At 43.3% G+C, this 24,826-nt stretch overlaps 1 protein-coding gene across 1 annotated transcript in view; it reads left to right on the forward strand.

The window, feature by feature from the left end:
* Positions 1–4,686, forward strand: part of LOC137324254 (shieldin complex subunit 1-like) — a 117,342-nt gene extending 112,656 nt beyond the window's left edge. The window contains exon 3 of the mRNA XM_067988398.1: positions 3,131–4,686. Within this exon, the coding sequence (XP_067844499.1) occupies positions 3,131–3,672 (542 nt within the window). The 3' untranslated portion in view covers positions 3,673–4,686. The remainder of the gene's footprint in view (positions 1–3,130) is intronic.
* The last annotated feature ends 20,140 nt before the right edge of the window (positions 4,687–24,826 follow it).

Raw genomic sequence — 24,826 nt, forward strand, 5'->3', positions numbered from 1 at the left:
TACCTTTGAGGTCCTACTTTTTAGTTTAACTCCTAACTCCCTAAATTCAGCTTGTAGGACCTCATCCCGTTTTTTACCTATATCGTTGGTACCTATATGCACCACGACAACTGGCTGTTCACCCTCCCCCTCCAGAATGTCCTGCAGCCACTCCGAGACATCCCTGACCCTTGCACCAGGGAGGCAACATACCATCCTGGAGTCTCGGTTGCGTCCGCAGAAACGTTTGTCTATTCCCCTTACATTCGAGTCCCCTATCACTATAGCTCTGCCACTCTTTTTCCTGCCCTCCTGTGCAGCAGAGCCAGCCATGGTGCCATGAACCTGGCCGCTGTCACCTTCCCCCGGTGAGCCATCTCCCCCAACAGTATCCAAAACGGTATACCTGTTTTGGAGGGAGATGACCGCAGGGGACCCCTGCACTGCCTTCCTACTCTTCCTCTGTCTGTTGGTCACCCATTCACTATCTCCCTCAGTAATTTTTATCTGTGGTGTGACCAACTCACTGAACGTGCTATCCACGACTTCCTCAGCATCGCGGATGCTCCAAAGTGAGTCCATCCGCAGCTCCAGAGCCGTCAAGCGGTCAAACAATAGCTGCAGCTGGACACACTTCCCGCAGGTGAAGGAACCAGGGACATAGGAAGGATCCCTGAATTCCCACATCCCACAAGAGGAACATGACACGGGTCTGGGATCTCCTGCCATGACTTAACCCTTAAGTAGCTTAACAACAACTACAATGTCAAGAGAAAAAAAAGGAAAGAAAAACTACTTACCAGTCACCAGCCAATCACTTACCTGTTGGCTGTGACTTCGTGCCTCGAGCAGCTGCAGTAGCTCGATCCTCCTCCTTATAGCACATTTCCTGATTTCAGGACACCCCAAAGCACTTTAAGGCCAAGGAAGTATTTTGAAATGTAGTCACTGTTGCAGTCTGTGGATATACAGCAGCCAATTTTTGCACAGCAAAGATCCCGCAAACAACAATAAGTGAAATGACCTAATAATCTGTTTTCAGTGGTGTTGGTTGAGGGACAGTAGGAGAAATTCCTGCTCTTTGAATAGGGCCACAGGACCTTTTACATTCACCTAAAAGGGCAGAAAGGACCTTGGTTTAACGTCATCTCTGATAGTGCAGCACTCCCTCAGTACTGCACTGAAGTGTCAGCCTAGATTGTGTGTTCAGGTCTCTAGAGTGGAGCTTGAACCCATGACCTTCTGACTTCGAGGCATGAGTGCTACCACTGAGCCAAGACTAATGGGAAAATCCTGTTAAAAATGTGACCAGGTGTACCATAGGTGTGGATACAATTGGCAGTGAAAAATCCATAGGGACTGCTACCATAGGACTTCTGAATGAAAAAATGACAAGGCATACCAATAGATATTATATTACCAATAGATGTTATATTACCAACTTAAACAGCCAATGTCGTTTCTTGGGAACAAAGCTCGGAACAGCTAAGAGGGACTTTATTCAGTGAAGCATGAAATAAGATAGCGACGGTAGATTTACTAAGAAGTTATTAAGGACTGAAAGAGAACTGAAATTTTGGACAGATTTTAGCCTCATCGAAATCAAAGAGGAGCATTATTCCAGTATCTTTGATTTTTGTTACCGGAACAACTTCCACTGCTTTCAAGAAATAATCGTACAATTATTGTCTTTTGTTACTATAGAAATCTGAAAGAGGTTTGGCTATGTTTTTTCCATTGATGTGTATCAGAGACCACTTTATTGTGATCAAAGTATAAAATTAGGGGGGGAAAAGCCACCCAATCTTAACATTATACTCAAAATTACCTGATTGAACTTGGGTGCACTATAGACAAAAAACTATTTATTTATTATAGGCTAAAAGTACAAAACCATAGATTTTTGACAACATCAAAAATTTTTCAATCATAAAGAGTACATTTGCCTTGGCACACTGCTCTCCACTTTGAACAGAAAGTAAGCCATTCCTCTTGATAGCATGAAATATTAATGCAACTGTGATTCCCCCAGTGTATTGTATATTATTCATTGCTTCTAGCTTTCAAGATTCAAGCCATGAGTAATATGTGCACAACTGTGGGCTTGATGTTCATATTTGTGCAGAAGCTGGGAGAGGGTTTCGGCAGTTAATTATTTTGATTATAGAGGCTAATCTAAGTGCCACTGTTAACACTAGAGGTGTACTAAAAGGAAAGTCTGTCATTGTGTCTGCTTTTTCCCTTTACATTGGAACATGTTGCTCAGAACTGTAATATATTTGGAGCACTGCAGAAAAGACCCAGTATGGAGAAGGATAGATATAATTTCAACTACTTAGAATTTGATGAGTAAAATCCAGAGATGATGGTAAATAATAGTATTTTTATTAACTTTTCAACTTGCAATGTGTATGTCCAAAGTTTCTAAAGACACTATTAGGCTGTAATAATCAAATACTTCATCTAACATTATGGCTTCTGTGCTGCTAACACTAGGGAACTGAACTTTGGGTAAAGTTATCAGCTACTATTAAATGATAGAACTGTGAGAACGAATAGATATTTTGGAGTTTTGCTTGATTATCTTATGCAGACTTCCCTTAAGGGATTGCATAAATTAGTCCATGATAGGGTCTGCAAAAAAGGTCATGGCCTTTTCTTTATTCTTACTTTGTTTAGTTAGAATTCTATGACATTTAAACGTGAATTTTTATTTCCATTAATCTAAAATTTCATTGAATTTTATCCATGTAGGCGACAAGTTAGTCATTTATCTCAGTTGTGCATTCTCATTTATCTCACTCACTCATTCTAGTGATGTTTTTTATACGATAATGCTGGCCAGAGACTTGTATAATTTGTCAGTTCAATGTGGTGGGATGATTTTTTTTTTTATAAAGAACTTTTATGGGTAGGAAGTGTGATGCATCCTGGTTAACAAAAATTGCAGTGTCGTCCTTATTAATTCAAAAATGAGGATAAGAGTGCATGATTTAAAATGGCATGTTAAACAATCCATTCAGATTTGGCAGGAGTCTTTATAGGACATTTACTCTTAATGTCTATCATGGAGTTCCACGGGTTTCTATTTATCCATACAGTTATATTTCAATGCTAAAGTAATTTGTAAAGATTTTTTTTAATTCTTCAGCAGATTCAGACCACCCAAACTCTGAAGATGGCATCTCCACTGTTGAAATTGCAAAGTTGCATCCAAGGAATGAAGATGAGCATTATGGCTGTCAATTTAATAGAAAACAACATGGAAATCAAGGCTTCTTTCACACACCTTCTGGTTGTTGTACTGCTAACATTGTTGCCCCATCCCCTACTGGCAGCCATGAAAGAAATGGATGTACCAGCATTGCACAGACAATGGAAGATTTTTTTAAAGATGCAGGACAAAGGAAACTGGTGGAGTCCAACCCTGTCTCTGAGCAAATTGCACATCTGCTGACCTCAAAGATTTCACAACTGAAAGAAGAGCGAGGTGGGCAGTATCTCCTTCGAAGCTTCCAAATGGCCCTGGTTTTGTTTAATAGACATGGTGCTAAAATTTTCCAGAAAGGAAATTTTGAGAATTTGCATTTCTCCTCCTCTGTCAATTCTGCAGTCGATTCTGCAGAATTCAACCCTATGCCTGGACTTTCAAAGGATGTCGTCAATTTTATTCTACAGAAGATTTCAAAATGAACAAATACAAAAATAATATAGAACATATCTTTTGCCATCTGCCAGATGCAGAAGGCCCTAAACTCACCTTTCCTCTAACACCGGTCTTTTGTAATAATATGTTATTATTAATTGTTGTTTCTCACTATAAACAAGGATACTCACCAAATATATTTTGTGACAATTATAGCCTAAAAATTGCTGTCAATGGTGATTGCAAATAAACATTAATGCATTTGTATGAAATTCATCTGATCTCTATTTTAGTGGAAGCATTAATCTATTTAAAATAAACAGGCTAATTCCTTCATTAAGATAGCAGAGGGATATTATACAAATGCTTTAAGTGTTTGTCCACTTATATAGCCAAGAGTGATTTCTAGGCTTATATTTTAAATATTTGTGATAGAATGCCTAGATAAAATCAATCATATCTACTGTACAATATATGAATTCAAAATTCTAGGAGTTTATCATATCTACAATCTATGGATTAATGACTTTGTGTTGTAACTGTGGAGCAATTGCTATGAAAATATATACCAATGCCTTTAAATGCATTCTTACTTTATTACATTTTCAATGAAAACAACCAAATTAGACCCTACTAGGTAATTAATTTGGCAAACTGCAGTAGAAAGTCCAATCCAACAAAAGACATGTAGCAAACTATAAACCTGCTACTGGCCTTCACAAGTCAGCTCTCTTGGTCAAGACATGTAGGCTAGGAGGGTGTCACTTATGAAGAGGAGAAAAATAACTTTAAAATCAAGTCAAATATTGCTTTATTTATTGTTGTATTTTGGATGAAATACAGTGCTCTGAACCCAGACTATTGAGATGCGGACGTGCCTTGTTTCAATCACGGGAAAGGTGCAGACAATTATGAAAAATTATATTATCTACTGGATCACAAAATTGTTTTTTTTTCTGTCACTGTTAGATCAACTGAGTAGATTATCCAGATTATATAGATTTGGAGGCCAGAGATAAATCAACTTGTTGGTTTTATTAATATTGACAGAAAGTACAAGCAAGTTTATACGTCTATTTACTTACAAGTAGGATATCCATCAGGGTCTGATTTATCTTCAGTCTAGGTTAGATCTCAGCACTGAAAGCATTGGTGTAGATTTATGGACTAGAAACTGGAGTGAAATACCAACATTCGAGCTGCTGTACATAGTTTTAAGATGTTCTTTGCACTTTTTAATTTGCACTATGGGTGGGTGGAGGTTTTTAATCATCATTCGCAATTATGATGTGTTCACTGCTGAAAACAGTTCATATTTATACACCTCAAAGCCAGTTCGTAAACAATGTCAGATGACTTGTTCTGAACCTATCAATTCTGTCATTATTGTCATGTGACCCTTATGTGTCATATGTGCACCAGTAGATGGTAGTGTTGCGCCACATATACATCATCCTCTCTGGGATGTGGAAGTCATTTAATTTCTTACCAGTAAAAGATAAGACAATTTTGCATGGTTATAGACATTACACTCTTTCCAATATAATAGCAAGCTAACCCAGATATGTTGGGGTAGATTTTGACTTTGTGTGGTAGTGTAAAATGGGTGATATTGAATTAGCAGCCCGTTTTACATCTCTCCCGATTTTTATTTCCATTGAAGTCAAAATCGGGAGAGATGTTAAACGGGCTGCCGATTCGCTATCACCCGTTTCACAATATCGGACAAAGTCAAAATCTACCTCGTCCAAACTAGCCATAATTCTTTACACAGATCCTTTGATGCTTCTTAAATTGCCTTAAACTGATAACACATCCCACATGCTTAGCTTTGACCTACAGAGTCCTAACGACCTAATCTAAACCATTGGTTAACCTGCATCACACAGAATAAATTCATATACAAAGATATTAATACTGACCTCTGTGTTGTTACGCTATTTTTACTTCTCACCAGATGTTCTAAACCTTCTACTGAATCACGCCCGATGTACGTATGGGATTTCTACTCTTTCTCCTTCACTGTATCCCTGTATGCTAATGCTAATTATCATATGATACCCTTTACCTATGCCAAGCTGTTAACCTACTATATTGTACAATATCCTATAGATATATACACCAGGACTACAATCTGTTTATTTTGTAAGTTTTATGACCTTTTGCTGCTTTTAGGTCTCCCCATGCCACATAATCAGCAACTGAGAAAGCTAATAAGGCATGTTATAGTTTTCATATGTGCCTTAGATATCCTCTCAGGTGTAGTTGCGTGAGTCACTCATGTTAGCAGTCTGAGTGTCTGCTTTCAGGAGTGTATCCATAGTGCCCAATATCTAATTGTACAATAGTTTAACCCAGAGGAATAACAATAGAACTGCCCTGTGATATGAACTGGATATCGTGGCGTGGAAATTCCATGGGGTTTCTTCCGATCTCCCACTGTAACTTTGGGGGAACTCCCTGAGAAATGGTGTACATAGCGGAAAATGGCCATTTACACCGGTTCTTTGGGGTTTCCACCAGTCTCACAACTGGAGATACAGCGGTGAACTAGTGGCAGCCCTGTGGAATTTCAGGGCCATTGCCTTTTGCACGTACCGTCACATCATCGTTTTTCCAATCTTTCAGTTGGCGGTCTGAGCAACACTGGTGAGATGAGGCCTGATGCGAATCATTACACTGCATTATTTACAGATGTTAAGCGAACATACAGAGCAACAGTCAAAATGAATCCCACTTCCTTCGCTCAATCTCACTTCTCTCCTCAAAAATACAAAACCGTAATAAACCACATGCTCTGTCCCTTTCATGCTTGTTTTTGGCATTACCTTGCTTTCTAGACAACTTCTGACTTTAAAAACGGACCTACTGCATGTTAGCTTCCAATTCTAGGCTTCCAATTCTTACACCCTGCAGTTCCTTGTTTAAAACCAGATGGACTGCCCATGTGACTCTTTTTCCCTGTACTCTTTGATTATTGACAGGAAGTGGAAGGGCGAGGCCACTGACACCTTCCCTGCTCAGTGATCTTCCTGTAGGCCCGTCAACCAAACTAATTACAACCTCTCCCAAGAGTATATTCTCAGCAGACACCTCATGCTGGACTCACGTGACTAGAAATATCCAGACCTCACTAGGTGTGAATGCTCACTGGAATCTCTAATCTAACTTTCATTGGCTAAAATACACTGGCTCAGATCCGAATCTACATTTCCCATCTCTGCTGTTCTGTGAATTTAGCCCTCGAGAGCTACATTTAACTTAATAGGAGCATTTTTTACATTAATTACACCCAACTGTCCCTGTGCTGGCATAATCAGAAATGCCAAAACGTGGCCCTGCATTATAACCAGACATCTGAGATGCACAAAAGTAACACGGCTAATGAACCATTTAATTCTTCCTCCTTCCCTGTGGGGATGGTTCTGGCCTCTCCTCTCCTTAATAGCACAGTTGAAGATTTGAAACGCCGCACAAGGGAACCACCATCTACAAGGCACAAGTCAGGAGTGTGATGGAATACTCTCCACTTGCCTGGGTGAGTGCAGCTCCAACAACACTCAAGAAGCTCGACACCATCCAGGACAAAGCAGCCCGCTTGATTGGCACCCCATCCACCACCCTAAACATTCACTCCCTTCACCACTGGCACACTGTGGCTGCAGTGTGTACCATCCACAGGATGCACTGCAGCAACTCGCCAAGGCTTCTTCGACAGCACCTCCCAAACCCGCGACCTCTACCACCTAGAAGGACAAGGGCAGCAGGTACATGGGAACACCACCACCTGCACGTTCCCCTCCAAGTCACACACCATCCCGACTTGGAAATATATCGCCGTTCCTTCATCGTCGCAGGGTCAAAATCCTGGAACTCCCTTCCTAACAACACTGTGGGAGAACCTTCACCACACGGACTGCAGCGGTTCAAGAAGGCGGCTCATCACCACCTTCTCAAGGGCAATTAGGGATGGGCAATAAATGCCGGCCTCGCCAGCGACGCCCACATCCCATGAACGAATAAAAAAAAGAATCCGTGTCTCACCATTCTGAGTACAGTGAGTTGGAGCTCCAATATGTCATCTCACTAGGCTGCCTACATAAGAACATAAGAAATAGGAGCAGGAGCAGGCCACACGGCCCCTCGAGCCTGCTCCGCCATTCAATAAGATCGTGGCTGATCTTCGACCTCAACTCCACTTTCCTGCCTGATGCCAATATCCCTTGATTCCCTTAGAGTCCAAAAATCTATCGATCTCAGTCTTGAATGTACTCAACGACTGAGCATCCACAGCCCTCTGGGGTAGAGGATTCCAAAGATTCACAACCCTCTGAGTGAAGAAATTTCTCCTCATCTCAGCCCTAAATGTCTGACCTCTTATCTTGAGACTATGTCCCCTAGTTCTAGACTCTCCAGCGAGGGGAAGCATCCTCTCAGCATCTACCCTGTCAAGCCCTCTTAGAATCTTATCTAGCTGCAATTCAGTGAGTGTGCTTACTTGCTTACACTGCCAGCTCCCCAACATTTCATTACCCCCAAGTTGTTGGTTTTTCTTAAGCCTTTATGATAACCGCCTTAGACCATAGGTTTCAATAAAAGTTTTAAGAACAGCCTACTCAAACTGTATAGCCCTGATTTTAACTTGAGGCAGGAGTGCGATATCCGAGGGCCAAGGTGGGGGGGGGGGGAAGCGCCATGACGACGCTGGCGTGAGCCATTTTAACTACCCAACCCCATTTAAATGTTCAAAGGCAGAACCACCTGAACCGGGTGCAAATGATAAGGATGCCGGAGGGCGGGAGTGGGATTTCGGGCAAGCAGGAGGGCACTGCCAGGTCCCCAGTATAAGGAAAGTGTTCAGGTGAGGGGGGGGGGGGAGGGGGGTGGGTCCCGAGGCGATCACGGTCGGGGGTTTGGGAGGAGGGAGAGGGTAGGCCGGTGCAGAAGAGGCCCAAGGTTTCCTTGTGAGGCCTGGTGGAACACTCCGGCTCATCCTAGCCCACAAGGAAACCTTCAAAAATAAAATCACAAAATTTGTACTTACCTGGGCCTCTTCCAGGCATGATCCGATCTGCCGCCAGGTTTCACTGAGCACTACTGCTGCGATCGGCAGTAAAAATCGCGTCGGGGTCCAAATGATGTCATCGGGCTTGCAACGGGCTGCCTTGACACTGCTGAAAATCCAAGAGTTAAAATGGCGATGGGCCTTACGACTTCAGAAAAAAATTGTAATATGCAGTTTATTTTTTGCTAAATCAGCTCCAGATGTGCAGTGTACAATTAGTGACAGAATGTTTCACAGACTTGTTATAAATTGGACATCAATAATTAAAAATTATGGGGGTGATTTTAAAACGGAGCTGGGAAGGTGGCGGGGGGTCAAATTGAGGTCGGGGTGCCCATTAGTAGGGGTTCCCTGGATGTCCTTACAATTTTGATGTAAGGACTTTTTAAAATGTTTTTTGTTGATTTCCCGTCCGAATGACCAGCTGATTGACAGGCTGGTCTCAGTGGGACGGGAGACCAGCCAGGGAGAGGATGCCTTCAGGTAAGTCTGCAGGTAAATCTTTGTTTGTATGGATGGGGGGGCACGAGGGTGGCATAGGTGAGCACGGGGTGCATGCGTGGCCATGGGGAGCATAGGTGGGCACGGGGGCATGAGTGGGCAAGGGGCATGGGTGGATATAGCTTGGCACAGTGGGCATAGGTGGGCATAGGTTGGCATGGGGTCGAGAGTTATGGGGGATGGGATCGGGGTCAGTCACGGGGAGGGGGTGTCGGGATCAGGAGTCAGCGCGGGGATCCGTGATCGCTGAGGGGGAGGGTCGGGGGTGGGATGATCGGAATGGGGGGGGAGGATCGGGGTCAGGGTTGGGGGGTCAGGGGATCGGGGTCAGGGGTCGGAGTGGGAGGATCGGGGTTGGGAGATCGGGATCAAGCGATCGGGGTCGGAGGGGAGGGCCGGGGTCGGGGAATTGGGGTCGGGGATGGAGGGGGAAGATCGGAGTCGGGGAGGATTGGAGTCGGGGGTCGGGGTCGGGGGTTCGCGATCATTGGGTGGGGGGGGGGGTCGGTGCAGGTAGGCTTGTTGGGCCTGGGGGAATCACTCCTGCTCCTTCGGGCCCACAAGCTGTGCCTTTCTAGGCGCCTACCTGTTAGTCTGGGGCCTTCTCACCACCTTCCACGAGGCGTAAAACAGAAGTCCTGGGAATCCCACCCCCACTGGGGTTGAAATCAGGAATTGGTGAAAAATGGAGGCCTGAGGCCTCCTTGAAAGATTTTAATATCCGACCCACCTCCTGGGAGCACTTTGGTCGGCCAACCCTCGTCCCGCCCTGGTGAAAACCGGAAATGGGCGGGTTGGGGGCGGGTCTGAAACGGTGGCAATTTTCAATGCCCTCCCCCGCCCCAAACCCACCCATTTTTTAATTTGAAAATTGAGCCCAATAAGCTGAAGTTTTTATGTACTGATACATGAAATCTATAAATAGAACCACTCAGTCACACTGGCACATATGACCACTGGTACAGTCAGCAGATAACTTTTAAACTTTTTTTTTTCTCCTATCTGTAACTTCATCCTTACTTATTCCTTCTTCAGTGCTGGAATCCTGGGCACTGGTGACTGCCAGTCCACTTAGAACAGCTCCTCCGCTAACCTTTCTGTACCTCAGTTTTCTCACTGAGTGCATGGTAACGTCAGGGACATTGATTCTTCAAAACCACTTAAAATGGGCATTGCGCTGAAGGGAATTTTTTTTTTTTGGCAGCCTCTTTATTGTCAGGGGAGAAGAGAAAGGCCGGACGAGCGTCCACATCACTTTCATCACAGTACTGTCACAGGCAAGTGATGCACTTGCACATAATGCCTGTGGCACAGCAAGTTCCTGAGGTTCAATTTAAAACAAGCAAGGAGTTACTTGCACTTGTTTTGTGAACAGGAGGAAAAATAAAATCTTTGCCGGAAACTTTTTCACCGAAGATGGCATCCCTTTGTCAGCCATTGTTTCAACCGATTGGAAGAAGGGTTATCAGCTTGGCCGAATTATATAAGTAAAGAAAACCTCTGAAGCTTTGCGACATGTCTTTTAGCCATCTAAAGTGAAGACCGCAGATGACGATAACTCACCAGAAGACAAAGTGGGAGGACTAGTTTCATCTCACAGGATGTACTTAAGATATGCCAATTCATTTCAACTTATTCATAAGGGTTATGAAAAATATAAAGTATCCCAAAGATGATATGTAAACTTTTATATTAACAATTAATTATTGAACTAATTGTGATAGTCACAACATTGACATTGATACACCATAAATATGCTGCATTTAATAAATAATTCATTTCTAGCCACATAACAACGCACATATCACGCAGTCATATGAGAAAATATGTCTTTGGCAAAACTGCACTGACAAATCTAATAGGGCTTGTTTTGAATTGAGCCTCAGGAACTTGCTGTACTATAGCCATTATGTTGTCAATCGATTGTTGGATTAATTGCTTCCTCGTAATGTGCACGGAATGAAATGAACAGCATTTTGTTAGGTTTACACTCCGAAACAGTTGTATTGTGTTGAACCCTCATGGCATTCTACAGTTAGTAGAATGGCACTTTTGAAGAGAAAATGTGCAGTTCCATACAAATACAGATATCTCCCTGACATAAAATTACACCTAAACCCAATTCGTGTTCTAGAAACAGACTAACATTCAATTAGCACTGCTGCAACGGTGTTGCAATTCCTTATAAATTGGCATTGATTTTTTAATGAGGCTATGTTGCGTCCTTGTTCTGTTGGACGATTTTTAAATTAGATTCCATCCAACAGAACAAGAACAAAGCATAAGTTTAAGTTTCTAACATTTATTTTATTTTATTTCAACATTTATTTATTAATCAATCAACAACCTACCAAATGAGGTCAGGCCCTGTTTGAGTCAAAGGGGAGCTGATCAGCTTGAATTTAATTTATCTGTACAACTCCCTTTTTAACATATCCATTTTTCACTGGAAATGTCTCAGTGGTAGAATTAGAATATTGGAGTTTTGATTACCAGAAAGTGCCAATTAAAAACAAAATGATCTGTACGTTGGGAACTTGTAAATTTCTTTAGCAGATTTATTTCCAAGTGATCATCTATGATATATTAGATACCATGGAATGATTTGAAAATATAAACAAAGTTTGGAGAATATATTCACGATGTTAGTAAGATTAATATATTATGACCTTGAAATTCAAGCTGTGCAAAATTAGTGTACAAACACATTCATATAAAATTCCGTTGTCTATTATTTTAACAGACGTGTGATCCTGCTTGTTTACTAATATAATTTCAATGCCTATGTGAATTATATCTAAATTGCATATGTCAGTTTGAAAGCCAGCTCACGAAACATAAGTCTGTTTTCATAAAATATTTTTGCTATTACAGCAAAGGGTTTTTTTCTCCTCCTGAGGATTTATATTCACAGTCGGGCTGATTCCCCAGTCCCACACACCGGGACAGCAGGAACACAACTGGAGCAGAGTGAGCGACACATTGAAAGTGGAGGCCCAGCACCAATTTCTTCTAAGGCTGCAATTTCCCCTGATCTTCTGCTATCTGAAGTACCTGCGCCCATTTCATGTGCATATTAAGGCCCCAGATTTGATTTTTTTTAATGTTTAAATGAGCACCACTCACAACTCTCTGGGATTGGTCCCAGGTCTGCTCTTTTTCCTTTGTGAATGCCCATTTTGAATGGGTGCAAGGGAGGCTCCTCGGGCATAACAGCCTCCAAATGGCCTTTGGAAGGGTTTTTTTGTAATGTTTACAAAGTGTTCTTGGTAAAACATTCAGGCATGGTGCACTGCTGCCCTCCTGGAATGGTGTCCTGGAGTGCCAATCTAAATAAGAATCCTTTTCATGTACCAACAGGCTAACTTCACCAGCCACCAAACATTGGATCGATGTGTCTGTCACTCCACCACTTGCCCATATACTCCGCTTTGTGCTGCCACATTATTAAGCTTCACCTCCCTCCCCCATGCAACTTTTGGAAAGGCTGACAAATATTTAAAACCTTTTTTTTCAGTCTTTATAAAATGAGACATTTTTGCATCCCACATGGGACCATTTAAAAGCAAATGGCCACATCTCTATAATTTGGAGTAGCAGCCCATTAAGGGTCACATGCTCTCAGTTTAGCAGGCTTCCTCTCCCGATGCTTCCTGTGCATGGCTCATGCTGTGTCTAAAAATGTAAATGTATGCCACAGAATCGGCAGGGTCATGCTGCCTTGCCACCAGCGCAGGCGTATCCAACATCACTGACGGCATGGGCTGTTTTTCCCCTGATCGCCCAAGAGCACTGACAGTATGGATCATTTTTCTCTCAATTGTGGAATCAGCCCTTATATTCAACAAGAGTTTGTCAAGGAAATGACAGGTGTGACTTAAGTTTCACATGGAGGCTGGGTTGATTATAAAATAAACTTCCCTGCATAACAAATAATATTATTGCCAGGGAACTGTGTACAACACTGGATTAGTGCCCAACCTGACACACCTAGAAGTTGGGTTTTTTAACGGAGGCAAAAGTGAGAAGGTGATGGTCCTAGTTCTCTGTGATAGCCCAATAATAACTCATGACCGTAGGACAAAACTACTGATATTTTGGCATTAACTGATGCTAAATTGCAAATTTCACCCGAAGACGCCCCAAAAATGACCAGTATGGGAAATAGAAACATGTAAGAAGGATTTTTTTTTTATTCATTCATGGGATGTGGGCATCGCTGGCGAGGCCAGCATTTATTGCCCTTGAGAAGGTGTGGTGAGCCGCCTTCTTGAACCGCTGCAGTCCATGTGGTGAAGGTTCTCCCACAGTGCTGTTAGGTAGGGAGTTCCAGGATTTTGACCCAGCGACGATGAAGGAACGACGATATATTTCCAAGTCAGGATGGTGTGTGACTTGGAGGGGAACGTGCAGGTGGTGTTGTTCCCATGTGCCTGCTGCCCTTGTACTTCGAGGTGGTAGATGTCGTGGGTTTGGGAGGTGCTGTTGAAGAAGCCTTGGCGAGTTGCTGAAGTGCATCCTGTGGATGGTACACACTGCAGCCACAGTGCGCCGGTGGTGAAGGGAGTGAATGTTTAAGGTGGTGGATGGGGTGTCAATCAAATGGATTGCTTTGTCCCGGATGGTGTCGAGTTGCTTGAGTGTTGTTGGAGCTGCACTCATCCAGGCATCCATCACACTCCTGACATGTGCCTTGTAGATGGTGGAAAGGCTTTGTGGAGTCAGAAGGTGAGTCACTCGCCGCAGAATACCCAACCTCTGACCTGCTCTTGTAGCCACAGTATTTATGTGGCTGGTCCAGTTAAGTTTCTGGTCAATGGTGACCCCCAGGATGTTGATGGAGGGGGATTCAGCGATGGTAATGCTGTTGAATGTCAAGGAGAGGTGGTTCGACTCTCTCTTGTTGGAGATGGTCATTGCCTGCCACTTGTCTGGCATGAATGTTACTTGCCACTTATCAGCCCAATCCTGGATGTTGTCCAGGTCTTGCTGCATGCGGGCACGGACTGCTTCATTATCTGAAGGGTTGCGAATGGAACTGAACACTGTGCAATCATCTGCGAACATCCGCATTTCCGACCTTATGATGGAGGGAAGGTCATTGATGAAGCAGCTGAAGATGGTTGGGCCTCAGACACTGCCTGAGGAACTGCTGCAGCAATATCCTGGGGCTGAGATGATTGGCCTCTTTTTGCTAGATATGACTCCAGCCACTGGAGAGTTTTCCCCCTGATTACCATTGACTTCAATTTTACTAGGGCTCCTTGGTGCCACACTTGGTCAAATGCTGCCTTGATGTCAAGGGCAGTCACTCTCACCTCACCTCTGGAATTCAGCTCTTTTGTCCATGTTTGGACCAAGGCTGTAATGAGGTCAGGAGCCGAGTGGTCCTGGCGGAACCCAAACTGAGCATCGGTGAGCAGGTCATTGGTGAGTAAGTGCCGCTTGATAGCACTGTCGACGACACCTTCCATCACTTTGCTGATGATTGAGAGTAGACTAATGGGGCGGTAATTGGCCGGATTGGATTAATCCTGCTTTTTGTGGACAGGACATACCTGGGCAATTTTCCACATTGTCGGGTAGATGCCAGTGTTGTAGCTGTACTGGAACAGCTTGGCTAGAGGCGCAGCTAGTTCTAGAGCACATGGTAGTGGCGCTCTTCAGAAGTTGGGGTTAAGACATATTGTTGGGACCAAATGGAGGGAGCTTGACTCTGCATCTGCCTCATGATTGTTTATTGCTAACACAAACATGTTCTATTCCCAGCGCTGTCATCTCTCGCTTTGATGCGTGCAGAAAAATATTAAAATACCACTATCGCCTGTTGCATGAACAAAGTATGGAGGCATTGCTGTATTTAATAATTGAGGCAAACGGTGGAGCGACTTAAATTGACCAGTAAGTTCTGGAGATTAGCAGGTCACAGCATATCTCTTCTTCCCCTGAATTTGCTGGCCGATTAGTGCATTAATAACACCGTGCGTCATTAACACATCGTTATTTTTCCAGCAAGATTTGGCCCGATATATCTTTCTTAAGCAGACACTTGAAATGAAATGCCACGTTAAAAAAAATCAGTTTTATCAAGCAGGTAATTTATCAGCACACTGGTGAAATTGGAAAGAAATTTAAGAATTCTTCCGTCACATTCCCAGGCCATGGGATCCTTCTCTTTGCCACATTTTCCATGCTTCCCCCACCCCACCCCCGCCATTCTGATGTAACCATTTACATCTTGTCAAACCCATCTTTTGTCCCATTATAAGAACATAAGAAATAGGAGCAGGAGTAGGCCAATCGGCCCCTCGAGCCTGCTCCGCCATTCAATAAGATCATGGCTGATCTGATTCTAACCTCAAATTTAAATTCATGTCCAATTTCCTGCCCGCTCCCCGTAACCCCTAATGACCTCTTTTACCTTGCACCATCATCCCTTTCGTCATTTAATCACTCCTGCCCTCCACCCTGTCTCAGACCTTTGTTCTTTTCCTGCCCCCTGCACCCACCCCACTTTTTCCCTTGCTTAAAAAACTGTTAAATCTCTAACTTCTTCCAGTTCTGATGAAAGGTCATCGATCTGAAATGTTAACTGTTTCTTTCTCCACGGATGCTGCCTGACCAGCTGAGCGTTTCCAGCATTTTCTGTTTTGATTTCAGATTTCCAGCATCCGCAGTATTTTGCTGTTGTTTTACCTTAAAAGGTTACTCTTTTCTGCAAAGTATGACTTTTCAGGTGAAAATTGAGGTAAATTTTCCTATTGTCAGATTAACCAAACTATCAACCTTCTCTGGAGAATTAACATCAAGTTAGGTTTGTACAGAATTGTTCATATCCTTTTGTAACCTGGCATGAGATCTGATGATTTAAATTTGCTTTATGTAATTAGGTTAACCTCGACAATACCTTAAAGGGAAAATAGGCCAATCTATTGATGGTTGTGATGAGGTACAGGTATAAACTTTTCAAAAATAAAATGGATCACCAATTAGATGTTTTGTATATTTAATGAATCCAAAATGAAGGATTTTTCATTTTACATTAAATTTTTATCCTAAAGTGCCAGCCTGGTGATAAATATTTAAAAATTGCTTATATAACATTTTTGCTCTTAAAATAGCTTTGTTTGAAAAGTACAGCAGATGGGCTTTGAATGCAAAAGGATTCTGCAAATATTATTGATTTATTGTAACAGATTTGTAGAGATCATTAGGAACGTTAAACTTTTGTCAATAAATTATAGGATATGAAACCACATTTCCTACTGATAACTGACCAAGGTGGAATAATTCTTATGTGTTCCAAATGTCGACTTCTAAGTTTAAAATAATAAATCCATTTCAGGAAAAGGAACTTGGCAAATCTCAGGAGAAAACAGGGCTCATTATCAACAACAATAACTTGCTTTAATATAGCACCTTCAACGTAGTAAAACGTCCCAAGGCACTTCATAGGAGTGTTATCAAACAAAATTTGACACCGAGCCACATAAGGAGACATTAGGAAAGAGGTAGGTTTTAAGGAGCGTCTTAAAGAAGAAGTGGGAGGTGGAGAGGTTTAGGGAGGGAATTCCAGAGCTTTAGGGCCTAGGCAGCTGAAGTCACGGCCGCCAATAGTGGAGCGATTAAAATCGGGGATGGGCAAGAATTTCATCCTAGTTTCATAAAATCATACAAAATTTACGGCACAGAAGGAGGCCATTCGGCCCATCGTATCCGCTCCGGCTGAGAAAAGAGCCACCCAGCCTAATCCCACTTTCCCGCATTTGGTCCGTAGCCCTGCAGGTCACAGCTCTTCAGGTTTCATGCTACCTTACCAGCCACCTTTATCATCTTTTATGACCCATCTTGCAGGTGGAATTCATTTCCCATTCCACCAGCACCAAGTTTTCTGAACAGGGCAACAAACTCAGGAAACTAACAGCTTATGTGTTCCATGAACAAATCACTGCCTTTATCAAATTCGACAAAAATGACCTCAGGTGTGTGTTTGTCTCAATAAGGAAATTGCCCAATATTATCTTAAATTGTCCACTTCCGATAAATACAGAGACCAGTGGACAATAGAGAGGGAATTTTAATGGCGGGCAATTGTGAGCAGCACATGCCTGAATTTCCCACATGCATTTCCAGTCAGCAGTTAGTCTTGTAAAATTACCCCTTAGGTGCATACTTAAGAGATTTGCTCTGTTAGTGTTTGATTTTTTTTTTATTCGTTCATGGGATGTGGGCGTCGCTGGCAAGGCCAGCATTTATTGCCCATCCCTAATTGCCCTTGAGAAGGTGGTGGTGAGCCGCCTTTTTGAACCGCTGCAGTCCGTGTGGTGAAGGTTCTCCCACAGTGTTGTTAGAAGGGGAGTTGCAGGATTTTGACCCAGCAACGATGAAGGAACGATGATATATTTCCAAGTCGGGATGGTGTGTGACTTGGAGGGGAATGTGCAGGTGGTGGTGTTCCCATGTGCTTGCTGCCCTTGTCCTTCTTGGTGGTAGAGGTCGCAGGTTTGGGAGGTGCTGTCGAAGAAGCCTTGGCAAGTTGCTGCAGTGCATCCTGTGGATGGTACACACTGCAGCCACAGTGTGCCGGTGGCGAAGGGAGTGAATGTTTAGGGTGGTGGATGGGGTGCCAATCAAGCGGGCTGCTTTGTCCTGGATGGTGTTGAGCTTCTTGAGTGTTGTTGGAGCTGCATTCATCCAGGCAAGTGGAGAGTATTCGATCACACTCCTGACTTGTGCCTTGTAGATGGTGGAAAGGCTTTGGGGAGTCAGGAGGTGAGACACTCGCTGCAGAATACCCAACCTCTGACCTGCTCTTGTAGCCACTGTATTTATATGGCTGGTCCAGTTAAGTTTCTGGTCAGTGGTGACCCCCAGGATGTTGATGGTGGGGGATTCGGCGATGGTAATGCCGTTGAATGTCAAGGGGAGGTGGTTAGACTTTCTCTTGTTGGAGATGGTCATTGCCTGGCACTTGTCTGGCGTGAATGTTACTTTCCACTTATCAGCCGAAGCCTGGATGTTGTCCAGGTCTTGCTGCATGTGGGCACGGACTGCTTCATTATCTGAGGGGTTGCGAATGGAACTGAACACTGTGCAGTCATCAGCGAACATCCCCATTTCTGACCTTATGATGGAGGGAAGGTCATTGATGAAGCAGCTGAAGATGGTTGGGCTTAGGACACTGCCCTGAGGAACTCCAGCAGCAATGTCCTGGGGCTGAGATAATTGGCCTCCAACAACCGCTACCATCTTCCTTTGTGCTAGGTATGACTCCAGCAAGGTAAAACTGCCTTTAATGCCTCTGCTGTCTGTATCTTAACTCGCACCAAGTCCCTTTCACCCATCACCCCTGTGCCCGCTCACTTACATGGCTCCTGGTCCAGCAAGGCCTCGAATTTAAAATTATCATCCTTGTGTTCAAATACCTCCATGGCCTCGTTTCTCCCTATCTTTGTAACCTCCTCCGGCCCTACAACCCGCCGAGAACTCACTGTCCCTCCAATTCTGGCCTCTTGTGCATCCCCGATTTCCTTTGCTCCACCATTGGCAGCCTTGCCTTCAGCTATCTAGGCCCTAAGCTCTGGAATCCTCTCCGTAAACCTCTCCGCCTCTCTCTCCTCCTTTAAGACGCTCCTACCTCTTTGACCAAGCTTTTGGTCACCTGTCCTAACATCTCCTAATGCAGTTTGGAGTCACATTTTGTCTGATAGCACTCCTGTGAAGCGCCTTGGAACGTTTTACTACGTTAAAGGCGCTATATAAATGCAAGTTGTTGTTGTTAATCCCCCTGGTGTGCAGGAGGAAATTGTGACAGCCATAAAGAACCTGCAACTGGATGAAACCTCAAGGCTTCATGGCTTTTTGGATGAATGTTTTTAAGAGTTTCCCTTGATCTATTGATGATCCTCTTTGTTTTCATGTTCAAACTCAAGTTCTTCCTAAGTCCCTGCAGCATCGTTGCAATTTCATTTATTGAGAAGTTGGGGCAAAAACTTAAATTGCAATAATGATCATCTCACTTCTGAATTTTGATTATGCCCTTAACCGTCAGCTGGTTATGATGAGGTAAATGGTGATAGATTGTATCCACTGCTCGGTGAGATGGTAACGAGAGGGCACAAATTTAAGATAATTACAAAACCAATTAAAGAGGTGGTTAGGAAAGATATTCTTTACACAGAGTGTGGTTGGAATCTGGAACTCTCCGCCATGAAGCAGAATCTATAAATTATTTTTAAAGATAATTAGTTGCTTGAGAAAGAGTAATGTTAAAGGAGATGAGGGATGAGTAGGAGAATGTGATAAATCTAGGTAGCTCATGTGGAGGAAAACATCGGCACAGACTTATTGGGCCAAATGGCCTATTTCCGTGCTGTAATCATTGTCGGGCTATGATGGTGCAGGGACTTGGACCCAGCCCTAGTCTTAGTTAAAAACTTACAATTCTTTCAATTGAAGCTTCTCAGGCTGCTTCATCACTTCTCAATTCTTCGTAAGAACATACGAATTAGGAGCAGGAGTAGCCTATATGGCCCCCCGAGCCTGCTCTGCCATTCAATAAAATCATGGCTTATCTTCGATCTCAACTCCACTTTCCCGCCCGATCCTCATATCCCTTGATTTCCTTAGAGTCCAACAATCTATCAATGAATACACTCAACAACTAAGCATCGACAGCCCTCTGGAGTAGAGAATTCCAAAGATTCACAACCCTCCGAGTGAAGAAATTTCTCCTCATCTCAGTCCTAAATGGCTGTCCCCTTATCCTGATACTATGCCCCCTAGTTCTAGACTCTCCATCCAGACGAAATAGCCTCTCAGCATCTACCCTGTCAAGCCTTCTCAGAATCTTATATGTTTCAATGAAGTCACCTCTCATTCTTCTAAATTCCAGAGAGCATCAGCCCATTCTACTCAATCTCTCCTCATAGGACAACCCTCTCATCCCAGGAATCAATCTAGTGAACCTTCGTTGCACCGCCTCTAAAGCAAGTATATCCATCCTTGGGTAAGGAGAGCAAAACTGTACACAATACCCCAGGTGTGGTCTCACCAAAACCCTGTACAATTGCAGCAAGACGTCCTTACTCTTGTACTCCAACCCCTTGCAATAAAGGCCAATATACCACTTGCCTTCTTAATTTCTTGCTGCACCTGCATGTTAACTTTTTGTCTTTCGTGTACAAAGACACCCAAATCCCTCATGTGGTCACCTTGGCATTCTTGTAAGTTACAGAAGTGTCAGATAAGATAGAATCTTCACTCCATGTAGCAGTGACTTTTGCCATTTGACACACAAAAATGTTGCAGATGCAAACTTTTCTTTAGCGTCTTTTCAATGTAATGCAAGTAGGTTTATTGGATACCAAACAGGATTGCAGTTAAAAGTCATTAGCATTGCTCGAACACTTATGTTACATTAAAAGTTTTGTTAGGTAATAAAAAAAAAGTTAAATGTATTGTTTTATGTCTGGCAATGGTCGTAAAACATGGACCAAATGTGACTCCTAGCTGTGGCCGTATAAGTGTTTTGAAACATGAAGTCACTTTAGTTACATCAATCGTACACCTAATAATTGACTGAATTGGTCTTTTTAGTTCATGAATTGTAATTATTTACTTCTGTATTAATACAATAAGTAGTGTGGAATAAATACAACAACAACTTGCATTTATATAGCGGCTTTAACGTAATAAAATGTCTCAATGCGCTTCACAGGAGCGATTATTAAACAAAATTTGACACCGAGCCACATAAGGAGATATTAGGGCAGCTGACCAAAAGCTTGGTCAAAGAGGTAGGTTTCAAGGAGCGTCTTAAAAGAGGAGAGAGAAGTAGAGAGGCGGAGAGGCTTAGGGAAAGAATTCCAGAGCTTAGGGCCTAGGCAGCTGAAGGCACGGCCGCCAATGGTGGAACGACTAAAACCGAGGATGCACAAGAGGCCAGAATTGGAGGAGCGCAGAGATCTCAGGGAGTTGTAGGCCCGGAGGAGGTTACAGAGATAGGGAGGGGCGAGGCCATGAAGGGATTTGAAAACAAGTATACCATTAATAAGTACCCTCAAGCACGTTGCTTGAGCAATGTCCATCAGCATCTGAAAAGAGAAAAGATAGGTTAATATTTTGGCTACAGGCCTTTCCTCAGACAAAGTTCCAGAACCCTCTTCCGCACACTTACCCGAGTGCTGGTGGGTGGCCAAGGGCTGTCCGGTTTTCCAGAGGCAGGCAGCCGCTTCCTGCCCACTTCCCGCTTGTCCCAGGTGGGAAGTAGACCAGCGGCATTAATGAGGCCCGGGAGTTAAAATACCCTGGGCCTGTTTGCTCCTGCAGCTGGTGAGTTTCTAACTCAACTCACCACCCACCCGCCCAAAACACCACCGGGAGTTAAAATGGGGGCCAATGTTTCTCTTGCAATGAAAAAATATTTTTAAGTAAGGAAAATGTTTACAAGATCAGATTGGCCCCCTCATGTCTCTTGTGTATACCCACTGCACCATTTTCACTTGGTTGGGATTTTCACATTAACATTCTGATGACAACACTCATATCTATTGAAGAGTTTTTCAGACCTTATGAACCTAATAAAAAATAGCGAGCATTTCTGTTTTATTGTTGAGCCAGTTAATCCCATTACTACTAATTGCAGTGAATTTATTTTTTTAAACTTAGGCTCTGTGTAGCATTGAATTGCAACCTTTGTAAAATGTCAGAGTAACACTGGTGAGTCAAAGATGACATACATTGTGATATAACCCAGAGACCTGTGAATAGGACGTAATGTGAAGAGATTGTATCAACCACTGACAAATGCTCTGACTCTATATGGAAGGAAAACTACTGCATGTTAATCACTAGTGTGATTTTAAACCAAAGGTGAAGCACCAGCACTCAGTAACAGTCTTCTTCCATTGAAACTGATAATAAGCACAAGTCAATCTGCAGAAGCCACATTGCCTTTCAGTGTGATGTTACTAAATTATTTAAACACTGTTCATAGTGTATGCAACAGGAAAATATCCAACGGAAGCAGCCTACGTTGTATGATTCATGGAAAAAGATCAAGTCAAATGAAAGATGACACAGAGTGTTGCAGGAACAGCATTTTTGTTTAAGCTCTGTGCCTGTTTGAAATGACACCGCATTAGTCGCAAGGTTTGTGAGTTCAAAAAGGATATAAAAGAATATTGGGAAACAATGCAGTGATAGATGCCTTGAAAACAATTAGCCGGCCCATTTCGTTTGAATTGGTTATTCTGTGGTTTTAATTATAAAATGTATACAAATACCAGAGCATGATTAAGAGCTAAAATTAATTTTTACAACCTAACGACAAATAGATATTGCCAGCAAAACGGCAGTCAGGATTTACTGCATTGCGTCTCACACTAGAGAGCACTATGGGGGTGAACGTCCGCAGGGTTTCTGCTGATCATGCAACGTAACTTCCATGGCCCTTCCACTGACGGAATGGCGGACTAGTGGGAGAACCCCAGTGGAAATTCACCGCCTATACCTTCAGTTAGTGGTGCGTGAATGTCAATAGTTTGTCATTTTACACAGTCCTCAATGAGTAAGATGGTGAGCCATGGGGGAAACTGATTTGATATCCTGACTGATTTCTCACTGCTCACAACTGAGATTTCCAACCAAAGATTTAATGACAATTATAGAATTAAACAGAAATTACAGCACGGAAACAGTAATTTGGCCTAACCAGTCCATGTTGGCGTTCATCCTCCACATCAGTAGTAGTCCTAATCCCATGTACCTGCTCTGCTCCCATATCCCTTTATTCAACAAAAACAATTTGCTTTAATACAGTACCTTTAACATGGTGAAACCTCCCAAGGTACTTCACAGGAGCATTATCAAACAAAATTTGACACCGAGCCACATAAGGAGATGTTAGGTGACTAAAAGCTGGGTCAAAGAGGTAGGTCTTATGGAGCATCTTAAAGGAGGAGAGAGAGGTAGAGAGGTGGAGAGGTTTAGGAAGGGAATTCCAGAGCTTAGAACCTAGGCAGTTGAAGGCACGGCCGCCAATGGCGAAGCGATTAAAATTGGGGATGCGCAAGTGGCCAGAATTGGAGGAGTGAAGAGATCTCGGAGGCTTGTAGGGCTGGAGGAGGTTACAGAGATAGGGAGGGGCGAGGTCATGGAGGGATTTGAAAACAAGGATGAGAATTTTAAAATCGAGACGTTGCCGGACCGGGAGCCAATGTAGGTCAGCGAGCACAGGGGTGATGGGTGAACGGGACTTGGTGCGAGTTAGGATCTAGGCAGCAGAGTTTTGGATGAGCCCAAGTTTACAGAGGATGCAAGGTGGGAGGCTGGCCAGGAAAGTATTGGAATAGTTGAGTCTAGAGGTAACAAAGGCATGGATGAGGGTTTCACAACCTTCAACCGCCTATCTAACTTATTCTTAAATGTTGACATGGTCTTGGCTTCAATCACTAACTCTGGTAGTGCATTCCACAGCCTCAAAGCTCTCTTGTGTAAAAAGGTTTCTTTTGCTCTCTGTCTTAAATTTCTTACATTTAATCTTGTTGTGGGCTGTTCTTGATAAAAGCTACTCTAAATCACTGCCCCAAGATTTCCAGACAGATTGCTACAATAACCAAGTGGAAAGAATGAGCCATTAGTACCATTAACAATCACACATAGCTAGATTTCAGCAGTACAATAGACCCCTTTTTTAATGATATTTTAAGTGCCATACAAAAAGCTTAATCTAAAGGCAAGGGAGTACATTATAGTTTGGGAGATGTTATAAAGACCATTTATTGAATTTGGTTTCTTTGTTGTCGACTTTATTGACAATAATTAAATATTGGAAAGTAACACTGGCAAATGAAAGCTTTTTGTCTGCCTTCAATTCTTCTGACAATATCAAAAATTTCCAGGTCAAAAGTGACACAGGTTAAGGTACAAAGTAAGAAGTGTAACAGGGATCAGGTTTTGGGTGGGTGGGAGTCAGGGCAAGTGTCGAAACCCGCCCCCCCGCCCCCCCCAGCATAATCAGTTTGAGGCCTGGGCTATTTTAACTCCCAGGCCTCATTTAGATCCCGCCGACCAGCTGCCTGCTCGAAACGGGCCTAAAGAGGTGGCTATCCGGCTGCCAGCAGGTGAAGATTGGGTGGCCCAGAGGCTGCCCTCCGGCACTCAAGTAAATTGTGGGAAGCGGGGTTTCGGCAGGGTCTTATGGGTGTGAAGGGGGGATCTCGTGGTCGCAGAGGCCCAGACTTTCCTTGTGGAGCTCGTGGGAGCACTCCTGGTCTTCCTGGCCTCACTAAGGAGTGTTTAACACTTACTTTATATGGCATCTTCGCCCTGCAGCCCAGGTTTGCACTGAGCAGGACAGGTGTGGAGGGCACCCCACTCTGTCGGTGCTTAAAATGCCATCGGGGTCCTATGATGTCTTTAGGGCGATGATGTCTCATTAATGACATCATAGGACCCCGAATTGCATGTATTAATGTGATTCCCACCTAGAAAAAGGCCCAGTTAAGGTGGCTACAGGCAGGAATGGAGCAAGAACAGGGTGATAAGTTCTCGGTGGCGATTTTAACTGAGCCAGAGGGATGGGTTAAAATTGCCCCGAGTTGTCAGTACATCAACCAACAAATGTGTCTAAA

Source organism: Heptranchias perlo, chromosome 8 (genome assembly GCF_035084215.1).
Source record: "Heptranchias perlo isolate sHepPer1 chromosome 8, sHepPer1.hap1, whole genome shotgun sequence".
NCBI lineage: Eukaryota > Metazoa > Chordata > Chondrichthyes > Hexanchiformes > Hexanchidae > Heptranchias > Heptranchias perlo.